General features: G+C 44.7%; 1 protein-coding gene across 2 annotated transcripts in view; it reads left to right on the top strand.

Annotated features, from left to right (window-relative positions):
- Grik4 (glutamate ionotropic receptor kainate type subunit 4) overlaps positions 1-22,665 on the top strand; it is a 408,987-nt gene that overhangs the window by 383,260 nt on the left and 3,062 nt on the right. For both annotated transcript variants that reach the window (XM_046438798.2, XM_058577098.1), the window contains 5 exons: positions 1,198-1,371; positions 4,647-4,812; positions 6,160-6,385; positions 10,338-10,466; positions 20,334-20,452. In XM_046438798.2, the coding sequence (XP_046294754.2) occupies positions 1,198-1,371; positions 4,647-4,812; positions 6,160-6,385; positions 10,338-10,466; positions 20,334-20,452 (814 nt within the window). The remainder of the gene's footprint in view (positions 1-1,197; positions 1,372-4,646; positions 4,813-6,159; positions 6,386-10,337; positions 10,467-20,333; positions 20,453-22,665) is intronic.

The following is a 22,665-nucleotide window of genomic DNA, read 5'->3' as shown; positions in this document are numbered from 1 at the left end:
AAGCTAAAGCTCCCTGAGGGGCTATGTCACCCTTCTTCCTTGCCCCACTCCCACCCACTGACCCCAGGATCCTGCATGGACAAAACATAACAAAAATGTATTAAAGGGCTATCCATAGAGTCTATCCATACAGCGTAAACATACACACACGCACATGTACACACACATGAGCAAGCACACACACACACACACGATAAACTAGCCCAGAATATTCTATCCTAAGGTAGTGGTTTGCAAACAGGGTTCTATGGAATGCAAAGGCCCTTGGGACCTACCACAGACTCTGGGGGCAGCCAGAGCTCTGGGGCCAGCCAGAGCTCTGGGGCCTTAATGTTTCTTCATCCAGATCCACTGGACTTTTATTTCTTATATATTGTACTTTTGGGTAAGATTTTAGAGAGAAAATGTTTCAAACCTATAGCTCTCAGGCAGCCATTCCAAAGCCATCTGATCATCAGAGTTACAGAGGGAGCTTTTAAACATTTGAATTCCCCAGTCCCAGTGTCTTAGAATCTCCAGGGCTGGGCCCTGGGAAGCTGCATCTCACAAGAGTGAGCTGGTTATTATCAGCGTAGACTCTGAATTGGAGGGGGTCAGTATCACCTGGGAACTTGCAGATTCTTAGGCCCCACCCACACTTACTGGTTCAGAGGCTGTGGGGTAGGGCCTGGTGATCTGTGTTTAAACAAGCCTCTTGGTGACTCTAATATAAAGTCTGGAGTTTGAGAATGATAGAAATAGGCTGAGGGTTTTCAAACCATGGTCCTATAGGACCTTAAGTTTCCTCCCTGAGCACCTTGAGGTGGAGAACAAGCGACTTCCCAGACGGCCCAGCCCCTGATACTCTCAGCTTCCAGGCAGGTGCCTCCACTTTTATCTATTTTATATATGAAAGTTCTGCACCAGAATTTGTTTGAAGGGAAAAAAGTGTTTAAAAGTATGGCTTTTTTTAATTAAAGAAAAAGCATTTGAGAACCACCAACTTAATCCAACTACTCCATTAATTTTTATATTTTTTTATTTTTGGATGGGGAAAAAATCCAAGTCCAGCAAAGGGGAATGACTGGCCCAAGGTGACAAGGCCCAGTCCTGAGGCAGAGAGGTGAGGCCAGAATGGAGTGCACCTCCCGCCTCTCCAGCACCCTCCCATCATGCCCATCCTCCCTGGCACTGAAGTCTGTTCCTTTTCTCCCACAGGTTGACGCCCTACGAGTGGTACAGCCCACACCCGTGTGCCCAGGGCCGGTGCAACCTCCTGGTGAACCAGTACTCCCTTGGCAACAGCCTCTGGTTTCCGGTTGGGGGCTTCATGCAGCAGGGCTCCACCATTGCCCCTCGCGCCTTATCCACCCGCTGTGTTAGTGGAGTCTGGTAAGGTCCCAGGATGGGACAGGGCCAGGTCTCAAGGGGTGGTGGGACTCAATGGGAGTCTTCAGATAAGGCTGGCCCCAGCTGCTGGAGGCAGGAACCTTAGCAGCCCCAAGGAGAGTTCAGAAGCCTTGCCTCTTCAGCAGACCCTCGCTGGGAGCTGAGGTCACTTCTGCCAGGTCACAAGGTGGGGAGTGGGGGCCGTGTGCACTCTCACTTCTCTGTTTCCCCTTTCTCTGCCTCTGTGGTCTGGATAGAGAGAGGAGCCAAGACTGGAAGGAAGAGGAGACGAGAAAACACTTGCTGGCCCACAGCAAAGTAAAGATAACTTCTTGACCTGGCAAAACCTGAGGTTGAAGTGGCTGCGCCAACTAAGGCATATGCAGATTTATGCAAATCTGATGCTGCAGCAGGAAATCCCTGCAGGAGGACGCTGCCACACCATGCCCCCTTCTCCTGGCTTTCTCAGGCTTTGGCCCTGCTCTTACCTCTGGGGCTTGACCCATCCACCTCAGCAAGTGTGGGAAAATGCAGAAATGGACAAATGATTCAATGGGTGGGAAAACTCTTTGAAAACTTGAGAATTCTACATGAATATATGAGACTAATAATTTTTATTAGACTGGAAATGAAAAATATATGTATGTGGATTAGAGATGAAAGTTCACAAAATACAAGTCTTGGTCTTCTCTTAAAAATCCACTGCAGGTTTGGCAGTTATCACTTACATGACTTACAGCCTCCGTCTTCTTGCCTCCTTCTTGGCTTGTTTAAGCCAAGGAAAAGGAAAAGTGGTGGTGCTTCCATCCTTGGGTATTGGTGCAGGTCAGACAGAAGTACTGGAGTTGCCTCTGGGGCTGTGTAGTAGCTGGGACAGTCGCCCCTACCAATCTGGAGTCTTCATTTCCCTTGATAAGTTATAATTGTGGGATTTAAACCTCCTGGGCAAGATCTCACCTATTACCAGACATTGCCAGGAAGTCACTGATTATGTCAGTATGGAGAACTGGGCCCTTGTCCCCAGGAAGAAGGGATAGTCCAGCAGGGACAGTCACAGGCAGCCTGGGCAGAAGCCTGGGAGATGAGAACTTGTCAGCTAGGGATGCTAATTTTCTTCTCTCTGGGCTCCTGCCTTCCAGAGAGTTCTCTGCTATTCATACAGGTAGGGCCCCATTGCCCACTTCATCCACCTGTAAACTCCCTTCACCCCACCCCAGGAAATTCCTCTTCCAGACAATTTCAGAGGCCAGAGTCCTATGAGCTTCCCTGCCACAGGCCACCATTCAGTGCTGCCCTACATAGCTGCCCCAGGCGGCTTGGTTACTGTGTTTCAGAGCACACTGGGAAGAGGGCTCAGCACTGAAAGGGAGCCACTGTGAGGGACCCTCATCAGCCTCTCATCCCAAATTGTCAGCGTACCCCTCTGCCTCTCAGAGTTCTTAGTTATTAAACGAGGGCCTTGGTTGGGTCAGTTCTACATGGCCTCCTCACCCAGAGCAAGTGAAAGAAAATGCCTTGTTGCTCACAAGACTGCCAGCTTTACAACTGATGGTGCCCCTCTGACCCGCCAGAGATAGCATCGTTTGCTTTCTCAGCTCAAGCAGTGGGCTTGCACTGGTCACGTCGGCTCTGTGACCCCTTCCCTAGTGCTCAGGAACCTAAACAGCCGCACACTGTCCAATGTGGAACAGATGCCAGAGTGTAGCCACGTGGCTGAGGGGACTTGCCGGTCAGCTCTCAACCCAGCCCAGGGCGCATCAACCCCTAGTTCTCACCAAAGCCACTAAGTAGCTGCAGAGCACAGGCTTGTTCCTGGGCATGGTCATGGAAACAGCTTCCCAGAGTGGAAGAGACAGCAGGCCTTGAGCAGGGAGGGTCACCTGGTAAGGAGGTGGCCCAGTGACTTTCATCCCATATGGAGGCCGAGGGCCTTCCTCTACATTTCTGTCTCCCATCCATCTAGTCTTCAAGGATATGCTACCTCATTTGATCTCACAACTCCGAAAGACAGGCAGAGCTGGCATTATTATCCCCAAACATAGTCCGGTCATTGTCTATTTATCATTAGACAAATGAGCTCAGAGAAGGCCAGTGACTTCCCCCACAATCTCACAGGTGCAATGTGACCAGAACAGAAAACCAGTTCACCTCCCTGCAGGTCCAGCATATCGATGTGCTCATTGAGTTGGTATATTCCCCTATTACTTCACCCCCCCCCCCCAGGGAGACAGCTAGCAGGTCTTGGTGACAGTGGGAAAAGAGACAAGGGAAATTTTTGCTCTTGAAAATCCATCCAGTGGCTGCCAGCTGCTGGGTCTTGGGGCAAACACTGTGCTTTAACTGGTGCTGAGTTCATAATGTGTAAAGGCATTCAGACCCCATTAATTCAGAATCTGTGCTTCTCTAACCTGAACTGGGCATGGATCTATCTTCAAACCTGTTATACACACACAAAGGGATCAGTATGCAGATCTGTACTGTTGACCAGATGGGAAAAGCTTGTTTAACCTACCAACGCGAACAAACTGTCATTAATGACTTTAGTGTATATGCTGCCTGCATCGCAAAATTATTCCAATTATAAATGAGCTCTAGCTACTCATTACAATAATCTTCTAGTATGGAATAGCATGACTGTTGTAAGACTGTTTCCAGATTCCAACTTTTTTAGCAGTTCAAAGATACTTCCCACCAGTCTATCTCCATGAAAGATTTTCTGCTGTTAAGAGTTATAGAACTAGTTCTAAAATAAGAATTTATCAATGCGTTATTTAGCAAGCTACTTCACTTCTCTGACCCTCCATTTCCTCATCTGTAAAACAGAGAAAGGAAATGTGCCTCCCTGAGTTGTAGGGATTCTATAAGGTGGTGGTTGTAGCTCATGGCAGGTGGTCAGTACCTGGAGAGGCACATCTGAAGGTTGACCTCAGCGTGAGGGGCAGGGGAGGTGGCCTGGCTCAGGACTGGCACCCTTTGCTCATTCACTGGCTCATTTCCCATAGCCCCCCAACTATCTCATGTGCATGGACAACATATCTTCTGAATAACAACCAATAATCACCTCCTTTCAGAAATAAGAAAAAAAAATCAATTGTCTACTTCCAGGCAACATTCACCAACTCAATTCATTTCTCTTGACATCCTATGCTCCGCCTCCTTCCTCTTCCCCCACTAAGTTGAGAGCTTCTTCAGGTCTCTCCTGTGCCATAGCAAGTCTGGGTTTGGGGGCCAAGGCTCCCGAAAGTGCAGTGATGACTTCCTGGTCTTTTCCTACGTAGGTGGGCATTCACGCTGATCATCATCTCATCCTACACGGCCAACCTGGCAGCCTTCCTGACTGTGCAGCGCATGGATGTGCCCATTGAGTCAGTGGATGACCTGGCTGACCAGACCGCCATTGAGTATGGCACAATTCACGGAGGCTCCAGCATGACTTTCTTCCAAGTAAACCCCATTTGGTTGCTCACCAACATTGGGAATTGGGCAGAATAAAGTTGAGATGTTTGTCCACTGGAGATGAAAACATCTCTCCTCATCTCATTATCTCTTTTGAACATCTAATTTGAAGGTCCACATGGGGCTCATTTTTCTTTTGCTCCACAAAATGTCCCCAGAATGGGGTCCCCAAAGGACTTTGGGTTCATACCAGCCCATCCTGAAACATTATACATGCACTTGAGGTGATTTGAAGCTTAATGTGATGGAACATTTTAAAAATTGTAATAGTTTCATGTTTATTTTATGTGCATTAGGAAAAAATATATATGCTATGAATCAAACCAGTAGTTTTATTTACATCACTGGATAGGATGAGGCATCTTTAAATTTTAAGAAGTAAGTTAGATTTTATGGGTAGCACTTAACCAAAGCAAGATTAAAATATTACACAAATGACTGAAGTTTGAGCAACACTAGATTAAGGAAGAACTGATGTCATTGATCCCAAACTGACAGGCCTCAGATAGGGACCCTCTTGGCTTCTTTGGGATTCCCTTGCAAAGCTCAGGAGGAGGTGCTGCCACAATATCATGCTGACAGGCAAAACTGATTGATCACCAAGGCTGACAGAACCAGGCCAGACAAAATAGTAGTTTTTATAAGCCTCAAGAGCTCAAGGGAAGCAGATTTCCCCTGGGGCTAATAGGTGTCCAACCAACCTAATATCTAAGAAGTTCATTTTCACATGAAATGAGATCAAGGCCTTCAGTTTTTTGTTTTTCATACAAGTCTCTGTGCCTTTTGACATAGAGGCCAGAGAAAGCATCATGTAAATGCAGAGTTTGGATAGACCCTCAGAATTCTGTTTTGTTATTATTGGCAAAATAGAAGCCAGTGTTGGCCGTGTGGTTGATAAATTGCTTTAGGGTGGATAAAAATACCTGCACTGGTTTTTCAGATGGTGTCTCTGTATAAGTCTTAGTGAACCTGAGTTCACCGCCCCAAACTAAGGGATGATGAAGGGATGCAACCAGAGTTTTAATTCTTCTACCAGAAAATGAAAGTAGGCAATAGAAGACCTCTCTAGGGGGTAGATGAGGCAGAACCGAAGATCAAACCAGGAGACAGAATTCACAGTGCCTGGGGACCCTGTTGCTTTCTGATCTTTCTGTAAAGACACAAGTCCCTCCTTGGCCACCATTCAGTGACAGTGAACATCTTGAGCTGAGAGATTGAAGGGGAGAGGTGGAGTGGCAGAAGGGCCAGCAGTTTAAGGCTTTGATTCCCTCCCTCTTTAAACCCACATTTCCTTTCTCTTTTCCCAATCCTGCTTCCTGTCTGTTCTTTCTCCAGAATTCCCGCTACCAGACCTACCAACGCATGTGGAATTACATGTACTCCAAGCAGCCAAGTGTGTTCGTGAAGAGTACAGAGGAGGGAATCGCCAGGGTGTTGAATTCCAACTATGCCTTCCTGTTGGAGTCCACCATGAATGAGTACTATCGGCAGCGAAACTGCAACCTCACTCAGATCGGGGGCCTGCTGGACACCAAGGGCTATGGGATTGGCATGCCAGTCGGTATGCAGGAGAGAGCAGCCTCTGTGGGGAGCTTCATCCAGGCAGGGCCAGCGTAGCTACAACCACTGACTGCCGTGTTGAATTCAGTAACCCCTGTTTCTAGAGCCAGTTTAACAGTGACTTGAGGTGGGCAGTCTTAAAGCTAAAGAAAGATAAAAGCCAACCCCAATGCTTCCACTAATCAGTGATCAGAGCTCAACTCTAATTATTAAAGAGCTCGTTGATTGTTTATTTAATTGATTCATTATCAAAGGCTAATTCTAATTATTAAAGGGCATATTGATGCCCTGGGTGGATTCTTTAGGCCTTTTGTTCCTTCTCTCTCTTGCTTCCTGCCCCTTGGCCATTTCTTTGTTGATTGACATCTCCATTAGCAGTGGGAAGAAAGAAGAGATGGGAACACTAGAATTAATTTTTCTATTTGTTAATGTCCCCTGTGAAAGTTTACTGACATGATTGTATGAGATGGCTTTCAAATTACTTGCGGGTTTCACTGATCCATCCATTCCAAGTCCATAAGGGTCATTGAGAACAGGCAGTAAGGCTCTGGTGTTGTTCGCTGACTGGGTGCTGTCCAGCTTTGTTATAGGAGGGTGGAGATGTTTGGCTTCCAGAAAGGTTTCCCAGGTTTTTATGAAGGATACTCACACTTTGGGCCTTCTCCTGCTGATAGTACCTCCACCAGAAGATAAGGGTAGACATGTTTAAATGCTCTTGTAATTGAGTAGGGGTTGGAACATGTTCCCCAAGTGAGTCTGACATGCAGGCTTTCCCCATATGTGCACCACTGAGAGCAGTTGCTGCATAGGTTTGTCCTGTACAAGGCATCAGGGGAAGAACTGAGGCCATCAGGTTATGTGAGAGCACTGATACCTCCATGCACATCCTTGTGGTTACATAGACATGTCCCTTCTATTGATCTTGACCTAACTCAGAGCTGTCTAAATTATAGGATTCTCTTACACCTGTGGAATGTAATGAGCTTGGTCTTAGAATCAGGCAGACCTGGGAATGCATTCTGGTTTCTGGCCATGGTATCTCAATATATGTTTTTTTAACCTTTCTGAGCCACAGTGATCCCATTCATAAAATTGGTTTCTCATTCCTATTCATGGAATTATCGTGAAGATTAAACTTCATAATTTGGCCAGATACCTTACAGCAGCATGTCACACTCAGCCTGTCTTGGTGAATATTAGTGCCCTTTTCATCTTTCCCATAGTTCCCTATGTTATTTGATAAAAAGAGAAAACTTCTTGAATATGAACCAGAAATCAAGCAAATAAACATAAGTAATAATACAGATTACACTCTCAACTCCATAGATTCTTACACTAGCAGTTCTGCAAGCTGGAAGCCTCACTCAGGGAACTCATAAACCTACACGTACTCTATTTACTGTCAGATTTTATTGATGTCTATTAATGTTACAGATTATGGGCCTGTTTAAGAAATGTATTGGCTGACATTTTCTTTCAAGATAGCAGAATAAACTACAAAATGAACTTAGGATGCACCTGGTAATAGTCTAGTGATTTAACCCATTTAATCCAGGTGTCAGGTGTTTCGAAAGTTTTCATGAAGCCAAGTGCAGTGATACACATCTGTAATCCCAGCAACCTGGGAGGCTGAGGTAAGAGGACCATAAGTTTGAGCCAGCCTCAGCAACTTAGTAAAATCCTGTCAAAAATAAAAAGGGCTAGGTATGTAGATCAGTGATTAAGTGTCCCTGGGTTCAATCCTCAATACTGGAAAAATAAAAGTTTCCTTGAGAAATTTGAGGTAAAACAATAGTTGGTGTTTATCATAACTAATATAGTTGAGGTAAAACACCAATTCTAGAAATGTTCATCAATAACCAAGGAAAAAGGAAAAGAAATGCATTTATTTCTTATCTGGTCTGAGGCTCTTTCACATGTGTTTTTTTCACTTAATTGTCCCACCTGAGTGAGGTCAAGTGATTACTCCTGTTATATAGAAGACAGAACTGAGATTCAGAGCAGATGACTTACTTGTCCAAGGCTACAGAACAGGTAGAGAAGCTGGCTTGAATCTAGGATGCTTGTCTTTAAATCCAGTACTTCACTGACAAAACCATGCAGCCAACTGGGACCCATCAGCTGGGAAGGGGGGGGATAGGTGACAAGGTGTGATGAGGGCTGGCCGGGATTCTCATAGGAGGCTGGAAAGAACATTACATAGTCCATTGGTGAGATAGGCTTTAGGTCCCCTGAGGTTATGCATGTGTGTCATTCTGAAGTGAGAGGTAAGGGCATAACTACAGAATAAGCAATGTGGTTGGATCCAGGAAAATTAAGAGAAACAAAATGAAGAACAAGATGGAAAATTTATCAGGTTGTTTTGAGCTAAGTAAGCAACCAAAGAATGAGCAGGATAGCCCTTTCATGTGGTGTGTTGTGAGGCTGGCCTCAAAGTTCCTTGAGAGAGCTTGAAATGCCTTGCCGGGCTGCACTCTTGCCTCTAAACCCCACATAGTCATTAGCTCCATACATAGACACATCTGTTATGCAGCTTATTTGTGTATCCATTCACTGCAGATGTGTTTTAAGCACCTACCATACATGAGACCCTACAGATGTTCTCCCAAATTAATTAAATAGACATATTCAATGCTGCAGGCATTGTGTGTGTGCTCAAGCATAGTTGTGTCCACAGTAGGGAAGATTCTACCATGCAGGCTTGTGCAGCCAGAGTCAGAAGAGATGTGGGAGATGGCTGAGTCCCTTGCTTCTCAAAGTGCAGCCCGTGACCCAGAAGCCTGGGCATCGCTCTGGAACTTGATGGAAATGCAGAATCTCAGGCCCACATCCCAGATCTATTGAATCAGAACCTGCACTTTTAACAAAAGCCCCAGATGATTCCTATGCACATTAAAACTTGAGAAGCACTTATCTATTTGTTCCAAGTTTATGCCTGAATTCTTCACTATAACCTTTTTCCTCTGCAGCATCTGTTGACATCAGACCTTCATTGAGTTTGGGCAAAGAAACTGGGCAACATACTTGTTTTCCAGTCTCTTGACAGATTTCTGTTAATGATCTCCAGCCTCCGCCTGTTGTGGGACACTGAGCTTTCCAAGGTTTCATTTAAGCTGTTCTTGTGATTAAACCTTAATTCTAGAACCAAATCTCCTTGACCACATTCCATCAGAAAAATTAAACAAGAATTGCACTAAACAGAAAGAGGCTTTTTGTTTGAGGAGGAAGGGAGCAGCAGGGGGCGTGGGGTGGTGGATGGGCCAGAGTGTTCTGGTGCACTTGGTGGGCAGCCATGGGGATCGGAGGACCCCTGGTGACTGGCTTCTCCACATGGATGGACAAGAGGAGGCATCTGTTACACCCTGGGTGGCTCTCCCGTCACTGGTTGGGGACTGCTCTGAGTGTGCATTGTCAAGTATAATGTAATGACAGTTACAAGTGCCTGAGAAATTAGTTTAAGTAGAAATCAGACAACTGACTGAGAGATTTGTATTCCAGAGGCACAGGCTTGGGCTTCCTAGAGGCAGACAGAAAGCTCTGCATCCAGTTTCCCATGTGTCTGTGGGCAGGTCACTTAACCTGGATAGGCCATCTTTATAATTTAGAAAGTGGGAGTGCCCAGGCAGGGAGGTGGGGTGACAGAGCCACCTGGAAAGCCATTACTTGACCCTTACTTGGGTCTTTGGCCATGGGCTGGACGTGCCAGTCAGTATGGAGGGAACAAAAGTAGAAAAGATGGAGAAGCATGCCTGAAGCCAGAAGGCTCCCAGCTGCTTCCTGCAGAGGAAGAGACAGCCAGAGGGCACAGCCTTCCTGTGGGCAGGCCCACCTGTCTCCTCTGCTGAGGTTCAAGCAGGCAGTGGCCAACAGGTGTGCTGGGAAGGGGAGTGAGCAGAGTGGTGCCTCAGAGGGCACTCATGTCCTGTGTCCTGGGCTCTCCTGTGACCCCGCAGGCTCGGTTTTCCGGGACGAGTTTGATCTGGCCATTCTCCAGCTGCAGGAAAACAACCGCCTGGAAATCCTGAAGCGCAAGTGGTGGGAAGGGGGGAAGTGCCCCAAAGAGGAAGATCACAGAGCTAAAGGTATGGACATGCAGGGCCTTCCTCCTGTGACCTAGAGGACCAAGTTTGCTTGTTTCTTGTGTCCAAATTTCAAGAAGCGACTTCTAGGACACAGAGAAAATAAGTCTGGGAAGACACCGAGGAGGGCTAGGCTGGGGATGGCTGATCAATCCTATCCCAAGGTTCCCTTCCTGCAGGTTCCCAGTATCTCCAGCCCTTAAGTGCTAGAGGCACGGCCTCCACTGTGTCCCCTGACTCCACCCCTCTCGCCCCAGCGTCCAAGCTTCTGCCTGCTCCCCTTTTCCCAGCCTGGCATCTCCACTGTGGATTCTCCACTCCAATCAGAGTGGTTCTTTTTAAAATGCAAATTAGATTGCAGCATTCCCCTGTACGAACCTTCCAGTGGCTTCCCATCTCACTCAAAATGAAATTCAAGCTTTCCATAGCCTCTCCATCTTTCCTTCCTGCTTCCCAAGTCTCTGTATTTGCTTCCACCCCAGGACAGGCTCATGTTTCCTGCCCAGCCTCCTCGAGGAGGCCTCCCTTGAAAGGTCTTCTCTCCACTCCTACCCTCACCCCATTTTCTCTTTTCAGATCTCATCACTACCTTATACAATTTTTTATGTGTTTCTTTGTTTATTTTCCACCTCCTCCACTAGAATGTAGGTTTCATGAGGCCGGGGTTCATCTTCTTCACAGGGCTGTCCACAGGGCCCAGCCCATGGAGAGTTTACTGAATGAATGAATGACTATTAAATTGGGTTGAATGGCAAGCAGTCACTGACTAGTGTAGTAAGGGCTGGAGAGGGTCCCTGAGCATCCCGTATTTTCTGTAAAGAATACATATCCTGGTTTGCCTAGGACATTCCTGATGACATCTATTGTACATCATTTAATGCTTGTTAATAATATTTAGATAACTTTTATTCTTGAGGTATTCTAGTTTGAACAATAAATCATGTGGTCACCCCAGTATCTACTGCAGCCTTGCTAAAATATGCATCGGATTTACCTGTGTGTGCTCTCCCCTTGGAAGGCAGCTGAGGATTAAAATGAACGATAGCATGTGCTTGCCTTTCTGCTCAGCATGAATGATTATCCCTGATGAGACAGTGAATGAGCGGCCATGTGTTTCTAACTGTCTATACGTGGATCTCTATCTGGCAAGGCAAGGTCTCAAGAATATGGATCTATGGGGCAAGTCATTTGCAATGTAAAGGAAACACTGCTCTTAAAACAACCCAAAGAGGCCACACAGTCCTTGGCTCTTCTTTCCACAAAAGGCCAGAGCTGCCCATGGGGAAGGCAGTAGCTACTAGTAGATCCAGGGCATAGGCAGGTGTCATTTGAATCCCAGCTGCACTAGTTGCTCGTCTGTGAGTTTAGTTAAGCACATTAGTTAACACTGATGAGTCCTCATTTCTTTCTTTTTTAAAAATATATTTTTAGCTGTTGATAGATCTTTATTTTATATATATATATATATATATATGTGTGTGTGTGTGTGTATATATATATATATATATATATATATATATATATATCTTAGAACCGAACCCAGCGCCTCACACATGCCAGGCAAGTGCTCTACCACTGAGCTATAACTCCTGCCCTGAGTCCTCGTTTCTATATCTGTGAAATAAACGCAGTAACCAGCTACAGGGCTGTTGTGAAGGTGGAGTGAAATAGCAGGGAGCTTAGCTGTTTTTCAAACAGAAAAGTCCCTGTGTTTTTGTTAATCAGGTGAAATGTAAGTTTGAAGTCAAAATTAATTTCATTCATAGAAAAATAAAATCATCATTTTTTCAGTTGTTGGCTCTGGAAATTTTTCTCCATTCTGCAGAGGTTCAAAAGACTGGTCTGACAGTAGAGTTCAGGGTGGAGGGAGAAGGGAGATAGTGGGATCAAGCCCCCAGGAAAAATGGAAAGCCATGAACAGGAGGCCTCTGTCTGCTGCACATGGGGACCAAATATTCCCTGGCATGGAGAAGAGAACTGAAAACGTGAAAAGGGATAATCAACAGGGGAAAGCATCCCGCCTAGGTCCCAGTGTTCAGAAGATGACTGGGCCCATCAACCAGTGTTGGCTTGCCTCTCTGTAGCCATCCTTTGGAGTAAGGGGTCAAGCTATAGGAGGCAGTGTCCAAGCGTGAGTTTGTCTGGGGATGCTGTGCAAATCACCATGAAAGCCAGGCCATGGGCTGCCATTCCAGCTGCAGCAGCTAAGGCCAGTGTCACCCAGTGGCCCTATTTTTGCCATGGTTGGGAGTCCAGGCAAACATTACTTGGAGAGGCTCAAAGCCTTCTTGGATTTGTGAAATTCCGCATGACGTCCTCCAGGCCAAGCAAGAAGCAGGTGCTATTACTTCTCTCTGGCAGATTAGCCATCAGGCTCACTATGGTGTATAACTCATTACTCAAGAGACTTGGAAAAACAGGACCAGAATGACCCTAAAGATCTCTTCCTTGAAGTTTTGAAATGGCCACCAGGAATCAAGCCCCAGGAACGTTTATTCTCTTGATGAGAACAGAGAGCTGTAGTTTTAATTTGCTTTCCACAGAAGCTCCTAGGTGATCTTTCTTTTTTTATAATTTGAATCAGTTGACTTTCGCATGTGCCTAAAGGAATGAGTCTAATATGGAACAGGCAGAGAGAGATGAGGGTGAAGGGAAGGAGAAGGGGGTCTTTTTTTCAGAGACCTCTGAAATTCACAGTGCCTAAAGGCACTTTAGTTTCAATTAAAATGTACCAGACAACACGCTGATGCCTAACATAATTCTTTTCTGCTTTGTTATCCTAATAAAATGCAAGAAAGTTAAAAGAAAATGAACTGGTGCTTACCCTACCTCGAATCCTATACAGCAGCTTGAACATCACTGCCAAATTCCAAAGAAGAATCCTAACATTGGGATGCTGCCACCCATCCTGAGCCTTCTTGCCAGGTCTTACTTGGCTCTGATAAGAGCCACCACAACCCTCCCTTCATCTCCCCATCTTATTTTCCCTGCCGATAGCTTGGTGACCTTGTACCTTCATACAACCAACCGAAAAATGCAATACCAGATCCTGTGGAAGACTAGAGATTACAAAAAGGAGCAGACTCCGTTCCAAGCTGTTCCATTTGCTTCTACCTTGTCTTTTCAAAACAACACTTGTTTTATTTATTTATTTTCTCACCCAGCTCCTATAAAAAGAAATATCGCTAGCCACTCACAGATGCCGACGTCCCAATTCACGGAGATTGGATTACTGAAGGCTTTGCAGAACAATTGTTAGACAAAAAGGTGGTTGGTGAACTCCAAGGAAATTAAATGCCATTATCTTGAAAAAAAATACAAACTCACAATCAGGCTTCAAAGGAACATAAATACACCACCAGGCTGTGAAAACCAGGGTTCCCTTTCAAGAATGGAAAGGAGGCCGGTGGCATTAACTCACAGAACCCTTAGAGAACAGGAAGTTTGCTGTCTGGCACGGTGGGAACGAAGGCATGAGACATCTCAGCTAGAGTGGGGGCGGGTGATGGGGAAAGGGGGAGTCTGGGGACCCTTCCCTCTCTCTTTCTTCTTAGGGGCCCTGCCTGGCTATCCGGCTTCTCTGGTTTCTCTGGAGAGCGCCAAGGCTGGAAACCTGAATGTAGGAGTTTGATAGTGTCTCAGAAAGATGCTGCAGAGGAAGCCTGTCCTTAATCAAATCAGATTGATTGCTGAGAGTCGGAGAAACTCCAGAAACATTGCCAGAAAGCTTGATCGGAAACAGGCAAATGGCGGCCCAGAGACTCTGCGACAAAGGAGGGCAGCGATTATAAAGATGACAGCCCACCTTTGTCTGTAAACTGAGCCAAGAGGAAGTCAACAAATCATCGACTGAAACATTTGATGTAACGTTCTACAGGATAGAAAGGGGCTTTATAGGCTGAACTTGAAGCTCGTACATAAAACCATCACCCTTGTCACTCTGGAGGTTCCCAGGAATGAATGCAGTCCCCAGGATACCAGCTTGAGTTCTGTGATCACACCCATGCGTCCAGAGTGGATGCTGAGTGCCAGGGAGACTCAGTGTGGCATGAGGACCGAGGGCCTCTCTGGCTTCAGTGTGGACTTGGGCACTTCTATGTGACAACCATGGGCAAGCTTGGGCAACCTCCCTGACTTCTTTACACCTTGGTTTCCTCATTAAGAAAATGAGGGTAAAAGCAGTGCTCATGTCCCAGGGCAGCGGTAAGGACTGCATTAAAACAGCATGGGAACCTTGCTCATGGTAAACACAAAGGTGAGCTTCACATTTACAAGGAACATAAGCATTAGAATCAGATTTGTCTAGAATTCACATCTTAACTAGGAAAACTTAGGTAACTTAAGTTCTCTGAGTTTCCTTTAGAGTGTTTTTAATAACTGAATGAGATAACAAGTGTTTTTAAAAATAAGATACTTGAGCTTGTATTCTGACAAATTGTAAAGTGCCTCTCCGGTAACTTGTGTTTTGATAAGTTGCAAAATTTATCAAATACCTCTCCCGTTCCTCTTCTATTTTGTGGTCCTTTTCCCTACTTTTTTCCCATCACTCTCTCCAGAATCTGGTAAGTCTAGGCAATAGACATCACTGAGAATGCAAGAAGCAAGTGCAAGCCTACTGTTTGACAATCCTCAGTAGCACCAACGTGATGGGTCACATTGCATTTTCTGGGAAGGTCATATAGGTCACTTTACACAGGGGCATGTGAAGGTGCAGTAAAGTTTGTATAGATGGGACCATTTGACATATCTGCAAGCAAGTAGGTGAATGCGGCTCTGAGAAAATGTTTGAAAGCCATATGGACCCAGGAACCCATGTCTAATGCTCTTGTTATAGGGGCATTACACAGAGCTTCAGCACCCAGGATGGCGCCCAGCTCATGGAATATCCTTGATAAAGATGTGTTGGCTGATGTCAAAGAGCAAATGTACTGTCCCTTGTCTAGATCAGGACATGAGTCTGTCCACCCCCTGCACATCTGGATTCTCTGAACACCTGGATTCTCTGCACGTGCCTGCACGGCTCCTGTGGCCTCTTGCTCTTTGCCTCTGGGATATGACCCCCTATCTCCCACCACATTTTTGTTCAAAAGGAGCTTCCCCTCTCAGTCAGATGACCACAGTGCTACCTGGAGTTCTGTGGGGGTTTTAAGGGCTAAGACAGAGTGTACCTGAGTTCAAAGGGTGGTTATTAACTAGTCAGAAAAAAATGACAGCAAGTCAGTTGGTGGCAATTTGAATTTCTCTGAATTGTATTCTCTCCCTTCCGCCATTCCATCTCTAGTTCTAGAGACAGTGACAGTGATGCATTTGTATTTGCAAACTATTGTTTGTATTTGTAGGCAATTTGCGAGTGACACCAAAGTTAGTATTTAACCAACCTAGAGTTTGCAAGGCGAGTTTGATTCTTTTTCAGCCTGATTGTGGGGCATAGGAGACTCAAGCGTCAGGAGAAAATCCCAGTTTTCAAGCCATCTGTCTGGATGGCTTGTGTGTGGTTCCATCTGAAGAAAGGAAAGGATGAGTCGACTCCATGGCTTCCCGCTCCCTCTTACAGGTGCCCAGGCATCTGTGAGTGCAGAAAGGGCCTCGCAGGCTGGGGGAGCCCACATGGCCCCCTCTGATGAATGGCTGCGTGCTGTGGCAGGTGCTTGACTTCTGGGAGGGTGGCTGATGACAGTGTTAAATGGAGCTGCCGCACTCTCCCAACACTCCCTTCCCGCTCCCCGCTCCATCTGTTTCTCAGCTCTCGCTCTGCCAGCGCTCTATTCTTGCTTCCACTTTCCAATAACTTCCTAAAGGCACGAATGGAATAGAAGCCTTACTCCTAGGAGGAGGCCAGTCAGAATTTGGCACATTGGAGCCAACACCCATGATTAATATGCAGGCCCTAAAAGGCAGGAAACTGGGAAAGAAAGACGAGGGGACTTTGCAGTGATTCATGGTTCCTACCTGCATCCTGTTGAAACCTCAGCTCCTGCAAGAAGTTTGCTCTGGTCGGATCAGAGTTATCTCAGAACAGATCACAGGTCTGTTTATGACCCTCCCCCACTTCCACCCAATACAGAAGGTCCGTGTCACAGACCACGTCAATGTTCAGTTCCCTTTTAGCCCGCGGCATAGTACAGTATGAGCCATCTGCCTCTGTGGCAGGAGAAGCCCTCAGTGAGAACTGTCGCATTTTACTATTATCTCAAACAAAACTCAATTAGGCAATGAATACATATCCCTGTGTAGATGGAGGTTTTTGGTCTTACAGGCCTCTTCATCTGGAATCTAACCTTTTTTTTTTTCTGTTCATTCTTTCAACAACCACTGATTGAGCACTTCATAAGTCCCGTGATTGGGGACTGCAGATTGAACATGGCATTGTTCTTCCCTCAAAGAACTCACAGTCTAATGAAAAAACCCAAGGATATAAACTGAAAACTAATTTTTACACATGATCAGAATGAGGCACAATGTATTATTAGTGAAACACAAAAGCAGTGTAACTAAGTTAGATGAGAAATGTACTGGGAGGAGTGGCCCTGGTGTAAGTCTTCAAGGAAAGGCTGAGGTTGGCCAGGTGTGTGTCTGGGGAATGGGGTGGATGCCAGGCAGCCATGCTAACAGGAGCGGAGGAACAGTGATAATGGCTATGGCAAATGGTTGTGCTACAGTATTAGATGATTCTCGCGTCAGATTCTACATTTCAGGAAGATCACTGAGGCAACTATGTGGAGGGTAAAGTTGAAGAGGAGACAGGTCTGAGCCTCTTGCAATCACCTGAATAAGAAAGAGGTGGTGGGCATCTGAAGGAGGGAAGTGGTAGGAGGGGTAAGGTAAGAAGTTGAAACTTATACAGGAGGGGAAAACAGCAAGGCTTGGTAATAACTGGTGCACGGAGGAGAGGCCAGAGACCAAATGCTGGAAGAGGAGAGAATGTTCCCATAGCAAGGAAAAGAGGTCAGTTGGTAAGACTGGAAGAGAGCAGCAGCAATGGCTTCATGAAAAGCCCAGAAGGGAAAGTGGTTGACAGTGTCAAGTTCTAAGAGAGGTTGCATGAGATCAGGTCTGGCAAATTTCCAAGAAGTTAGAAACTAAGTGGTGAGGGTGGTTTTAATGGTGCAAGGCAGAATTGCATGGGGTGAGCATCGAATGAGAAGAACAAAAGTAAATTCAGTACAGAATCATCTGCTCTTTCAGATACTGCAGACAGAGCCTAGAGCCTAAAAGCTTTTCTGGTGTCCAAAATTATATCTGAGGACTGAACAAAATGATTGGCTTCCAAATGCAGGAAAAAAAAACCTGCAAAATTAAATTAAGACATGTTTAATTAAATATCTCCAAAACAGAACATTGTTTCAACTTCATTAATTTTTAAATTTAATATTCATAAAAACTGTGTCACATTTAGAAATAATTTTTTGATTTAGATTTTCTCATTTTGCAAATATTCTCTTGTATGCATAGTGATTGCTGAGAAATCACAGCCAATTGTGAATTAACTGTTACTTGCCCCTCAGTAATATTGGAAGCAAAAATTTTGAATGTATTTTACTCAAGATGTGAGGACATTTCCTTCTACTGCTTTTTATATGAGATGGGATCTTCAAATAGGTTTTAGAGCTTTTAGAATGTCTCAAAATAATGCTACTATAGAGATCTCTTTTAAAAAGCTTGGCCAGCGCCGAAAGGAAAGGGAAGGGTCTTTGAATAGATAGAATTGGAAGGGTCAGGAGGATATTTTTTTCTTTAAGGAGGGAGAAACATAAATGATAAAGAGCTAGTAGGGAGGAGAAGCTTGAAGAGGACCCAGGTAGTGACTAATAAGAGGCTGGGGACATAGCTAGAGCATAGGTGGAAGAACGAGAACCAGAGAAGAAATACCCACTTCCAGAAACAAGAGGAAGGGGAAGTCGTTTGAGGGGGCTCTAGTCCTTTCTCCTTTCTCGGGCAGAACTAACCCCCAATGATGGGGGCAGTCCTAGAATATCCTAACGGTCACCTGGTGACCATTTTTAGTATCACTGTTGTCACTTCCTCCTCACTGGGCATCTCCTTCCAGCCTCCCTCCTCAGGGGCTGGCTGGAGAAACTAGTTTATCCAGGATGCACAGAACAGATCCCAATACCCCAATTCTCACAATCCCCAAACTGTGGGCCTAAGGAGCACCTGACTACAAACCCCAGCCAGACCCTTTTAAGTATGCATTCCATCTTCAGTTTTCCTTTTTGTCTCCCATTCACGTGGATCCTGATGCATCCACAATCAACAGTCTTGCCTAAGTGGCCCTACATGAGGGAGGCAGATGTTTAAATGACCCAAAGCATCTTCCTGCTGGATGGATCTCCTGTTTTTGCCTATTCAAATTAGAAGTTCCTTCATTCACACAGTTACACAAGAGTTGACTGGTCTGTTTGATGCATTCATCATGTAAGCTCTTGGAACTATTGGAAGCAGATTCTCAGTGTAGGCAGGGACTGCTACCATGCTGAGTTATTTCAAAATAGCAACTGACACCCACTTGAGGCTTTGTGGGAGGTAACCCAAGACATCTTGAAATGGCCAGGTAGGGCTATTTTCCCAGCTGATTTCTGTTCCTTAACAGTGGCTCATCCTATAGGGTTTTGTGGAGCTGGCTCACCCTGACAATGACATAGCTCTGTGTGTGTGATGACTGAACAAGCATTAGAATGTGCGAGCATTTCCAAAGAGCACAACATGTAAGCTACCATCTTGGCATTTTTGTGGATAAAAGTTCCCTTTTGATTTATGATTATAGCCCCTGTTGAATGAAGGTTTCATTGTTTTAGGATAGACCCCCTTAAATTTAGGTTTCTCTGTTGCCAAAGAAAGCAGTTAGTTACATAGCTAAACTTGATGTTTGACACTGTGGAAATGAAATGGTCATTTATGTGTTGAATATATTCTACATGTCAGGCATCAGGCTAGGCAATGAGGATACAGCTAGGCTTTAAGGAACCTAAAAACTTGTACAGTACTTCCAAACAGACCAATTTGCAATTAATTATAGGCCTTCCTGGCTAGAAAAGAGTCACCTGTGAAACTTGTATTAAGGTACAGATTCCTGGGGTCCATCTCCAGAGATACCGATTCAGTAGATCTGGGGTAAGGACTAGGAATATCTATGTTTAACAAGCTAATACAGGCAGTCTTGATGGCAACCAGGTTTGGAATGACTTAGTCCTATGGAATAAAAATTTTTACTTTCCAAAGAAGTATTTTAGTAACATGTTGAGCATCTCTTATCTGAAATGTTTGGGACTAGAAGTGTTTCAGATTTTGAAGCATTTGCATTGAGCATCCCTAATCTGAAAATCCGAAATTTGAAATAATCCAAGATCAGAAACTCTGTAAACATCACATTGGTGCCCAAAATGTTTCAGATTTCAGATTTTTGGATTAGGGATGATTAATCAGTAACATGCTGACACTGGTAAACAAGTTTTTCCTATCCATGATTTAGTCAGAACAGTTGTTTTATATCACACAGACACAGTGTTAAGAGGATTGATTAAAATTTACATGAAACTTCTAGAATTTATGTGTAGTTTGGTGTCATGTTGCTATAAGCTAAATTAAATTCAGCATGTGCCCTCCTTTTAGGATGATCTTCACCACCCAGCCCAGACCATCTTCTGTAGCTTTTCCAGTCTCCTTCATTTGAAGCTGGATCTCCCTCCCCCATTTTACTGCACCTACACTACATTAGTGTTAAAACAAACAGTTAGCTCTCTTCCAGCAATGTGTGTCGAAGATGTCTACAAGACTCAAATTCCCATTGTTCATACAATTTAGCATTGTTGGTAGGGTGATTATCTTTCTACTCTTTTACATTCATTTTTTCTTCTTGTCATTTTCTTATAGGCCTGGGAATGGAGAATATTGGTGGAATCTTCGTGGTTCTTATTTGTGGCTTAATTGTGGCCATTTTTATGGCTATGTTGGAGTTTTTATGGACTCTCAGACACTCAGAAGCAACCGAGGTAAACTTCCAAAGTTGTATGACCTACAGTGCTGGCAATGCGGTCAAGTTCCCAGGCTCATGCACATATTTCAGACAGTAGCTGTGAAATCCCCTAGGAGGGTGCAGGCTACCATGCAATGAAAAGAATTCCAGGCCCCCTGTGGGAAATCTGAGTTCTGCTTTATCACTTACTAATTGTACAGCCTCAGGAAAGGTACTAAGTAACCTCTCTGGGCTTCACATTCTTCTTTGAAACAGCCGAGGCCATAAATATGTGAAAAATGTTTCATGAACAACGAAAGAGTTTCACGGTCAAAACCCCTTATAGAACTATAGTTTAAGATGTAGTGTGTGTGTGTGTGTGTGAGAGAGAGAGAGAGAGAGAGAGAGAGAGAGAGCTAATTAATGGAAAATATGACCTCAGTCCTTCCATTTTAAATATGGTTTGCCTTACAGGTAAAAAAAACCCTTAGAGATATAACAACTTACAGGAACCAAGAATTATATCTTCCTTCTTGGGGATTTTGAATAAATGAAATTTTCCAGAGTGGCTTAGAGGCTGGGTTAATATAAACTTCACACTGAAGGAAAAGTCTGAGAAGATTTGGTCTATTCTTCTTCCCTTCCATCCCAGAGAAGGTGCAAAAATTCTTGCATGTTAATTGCATTATGAGATTTTATTTAAGTTTTTTAAGTTCACTAGCCTCTACCTCAAGGTTCCAACTCTGGATCATTCCAAAATCCCCTTCCCTAGTTGGTGCTGGAAAAATATCTCATGACTGCATGGCCAGCACCCTGGAAGTCCACAGAATCCCACCACAAGTGGGCCCTGGACACAATACTGCCTGCTAGTCCTTTTACTTTTCTGAGCTCAGCCTCTTTCCCATCCTCACATAGACCTTCCATGACATCACCCATTCCTCTTGGTCTCTGTTCCTGCATGCACAGAGATTAGTTTTACTCCCCACCTCTCTGAGAAATTAAGACTATCCCCAAGTTAAAATCCTTACCTAAAAATGCACCCACAACTCTGTTAATTCTGTGGCTACAGCAGATGTCTCAGCGTTCATGTCTCTACCTTTATCCTACCATTTCTACTCTCAGATTAACCTCTGTCTTCCCTATAATTTTTTTCTGTCTTCTCTCTCTAAAAATCCATAACTATGCTCTAGTTAACCCATATTTTTAAAATAAGAGTAACATTACTCTTGCTCTTAGTTTATCCCTCTCTTCTTCCAAACCAACCGGGTCTGATGATAATCTGTTTCTATTTCCTCACCTCCCATTTGGTCCTCAATATAGGTCAGCCTGGCTTTTCTCCATCGTTGTGTTGAAAGGCTATTGATAAAAGGTCTGACCTCTTTTAGCAAAGGATGACACCAAAGAGAAGCCATGGGGCCTTACTGGACTGCATGCAGTGTGCCCCTTGATAATGTGGACAGCTCCTCCCAGAATCTCTCTTTGCATGGCCCCCAGCTTTTTGGTTCTCCTTATCTTCCTCTCTTCAGCTCTACTCTCTCCCTTTTCTCACTCTTTAAGTGGAGGAGGCACTAATTCCATAAGACCTAATTCAGGTGATTCCTTCTCCTCCCGCCTCCCTTTGTCTAGTAGAGCTGATCATTCCTGCTCCTGCCCAGCACTATTGTAACTTACATGCAACATTGCAATGACTAGACACTCAACTGCCTCAAGTAAGGATTATGTCTTTCATTTCTACTGCAAAGCACAGTGCTTGACCACTAGTAGACAGTTAGTAAATACATGTGGTTATATTCTTATCACACATGATGGATTAGGTAGGTGGTGTTTTCTGTTGTTAATAGTTATTAGAAGCACAGAGAGGTTAAGTGATTTGCCAAGAGTCTTTGTTATTTACTAACAATGGTGGGTCTATAATTTAGGTCTGAAGTCCTAATGTATGCTATATTCCACTAGGTGACACTGTCTATAGTTGTTTCATGTTTGGTTTTTCTCCCAAGAGCTCACCCATGGTCTAGACATAATTGAAAAATTCAACGAGAATGAGAGTTCTCTTGATGGCTAAGATGAGAGCCGGGGCTATGTTGACTATTTGGCTGTGGTAGAACAACCATTCCATTGACAGAACTGGGAGAGAAAGCGTGGAAGAACAGAGGCTGCTTCTCCCATCATGGTCCAGAAAAGTCTCTTTAGGGAGAACTCAATAGAGCATGCATGGACTTTGGAGTTAGATAGGTTGAAGCTCAAATTCTC

This window comes from Marmota monax, unplaced genomic scaffold (genome assembly GCF_021218885.2).
Source record: "Marmota monax isolate L192 unplaced genomic scaffold, Marmota_monax_Labrador192_F-V1.1 WCK01_AAM20220418_F8-fsc00081, whole genome shotgun sequence".
In the NCBI taxonomy this organism is placed as follows: Eukaryota; Metazoa; Chordata; class Mammalia; order Rodentia; family Sciuridae; genus Marmota; species Marmota monax.
Note: the sequence above shows the minus strand (reverse complement) of the source record. Positions and strands in the feature narration are given on the sequence as shown.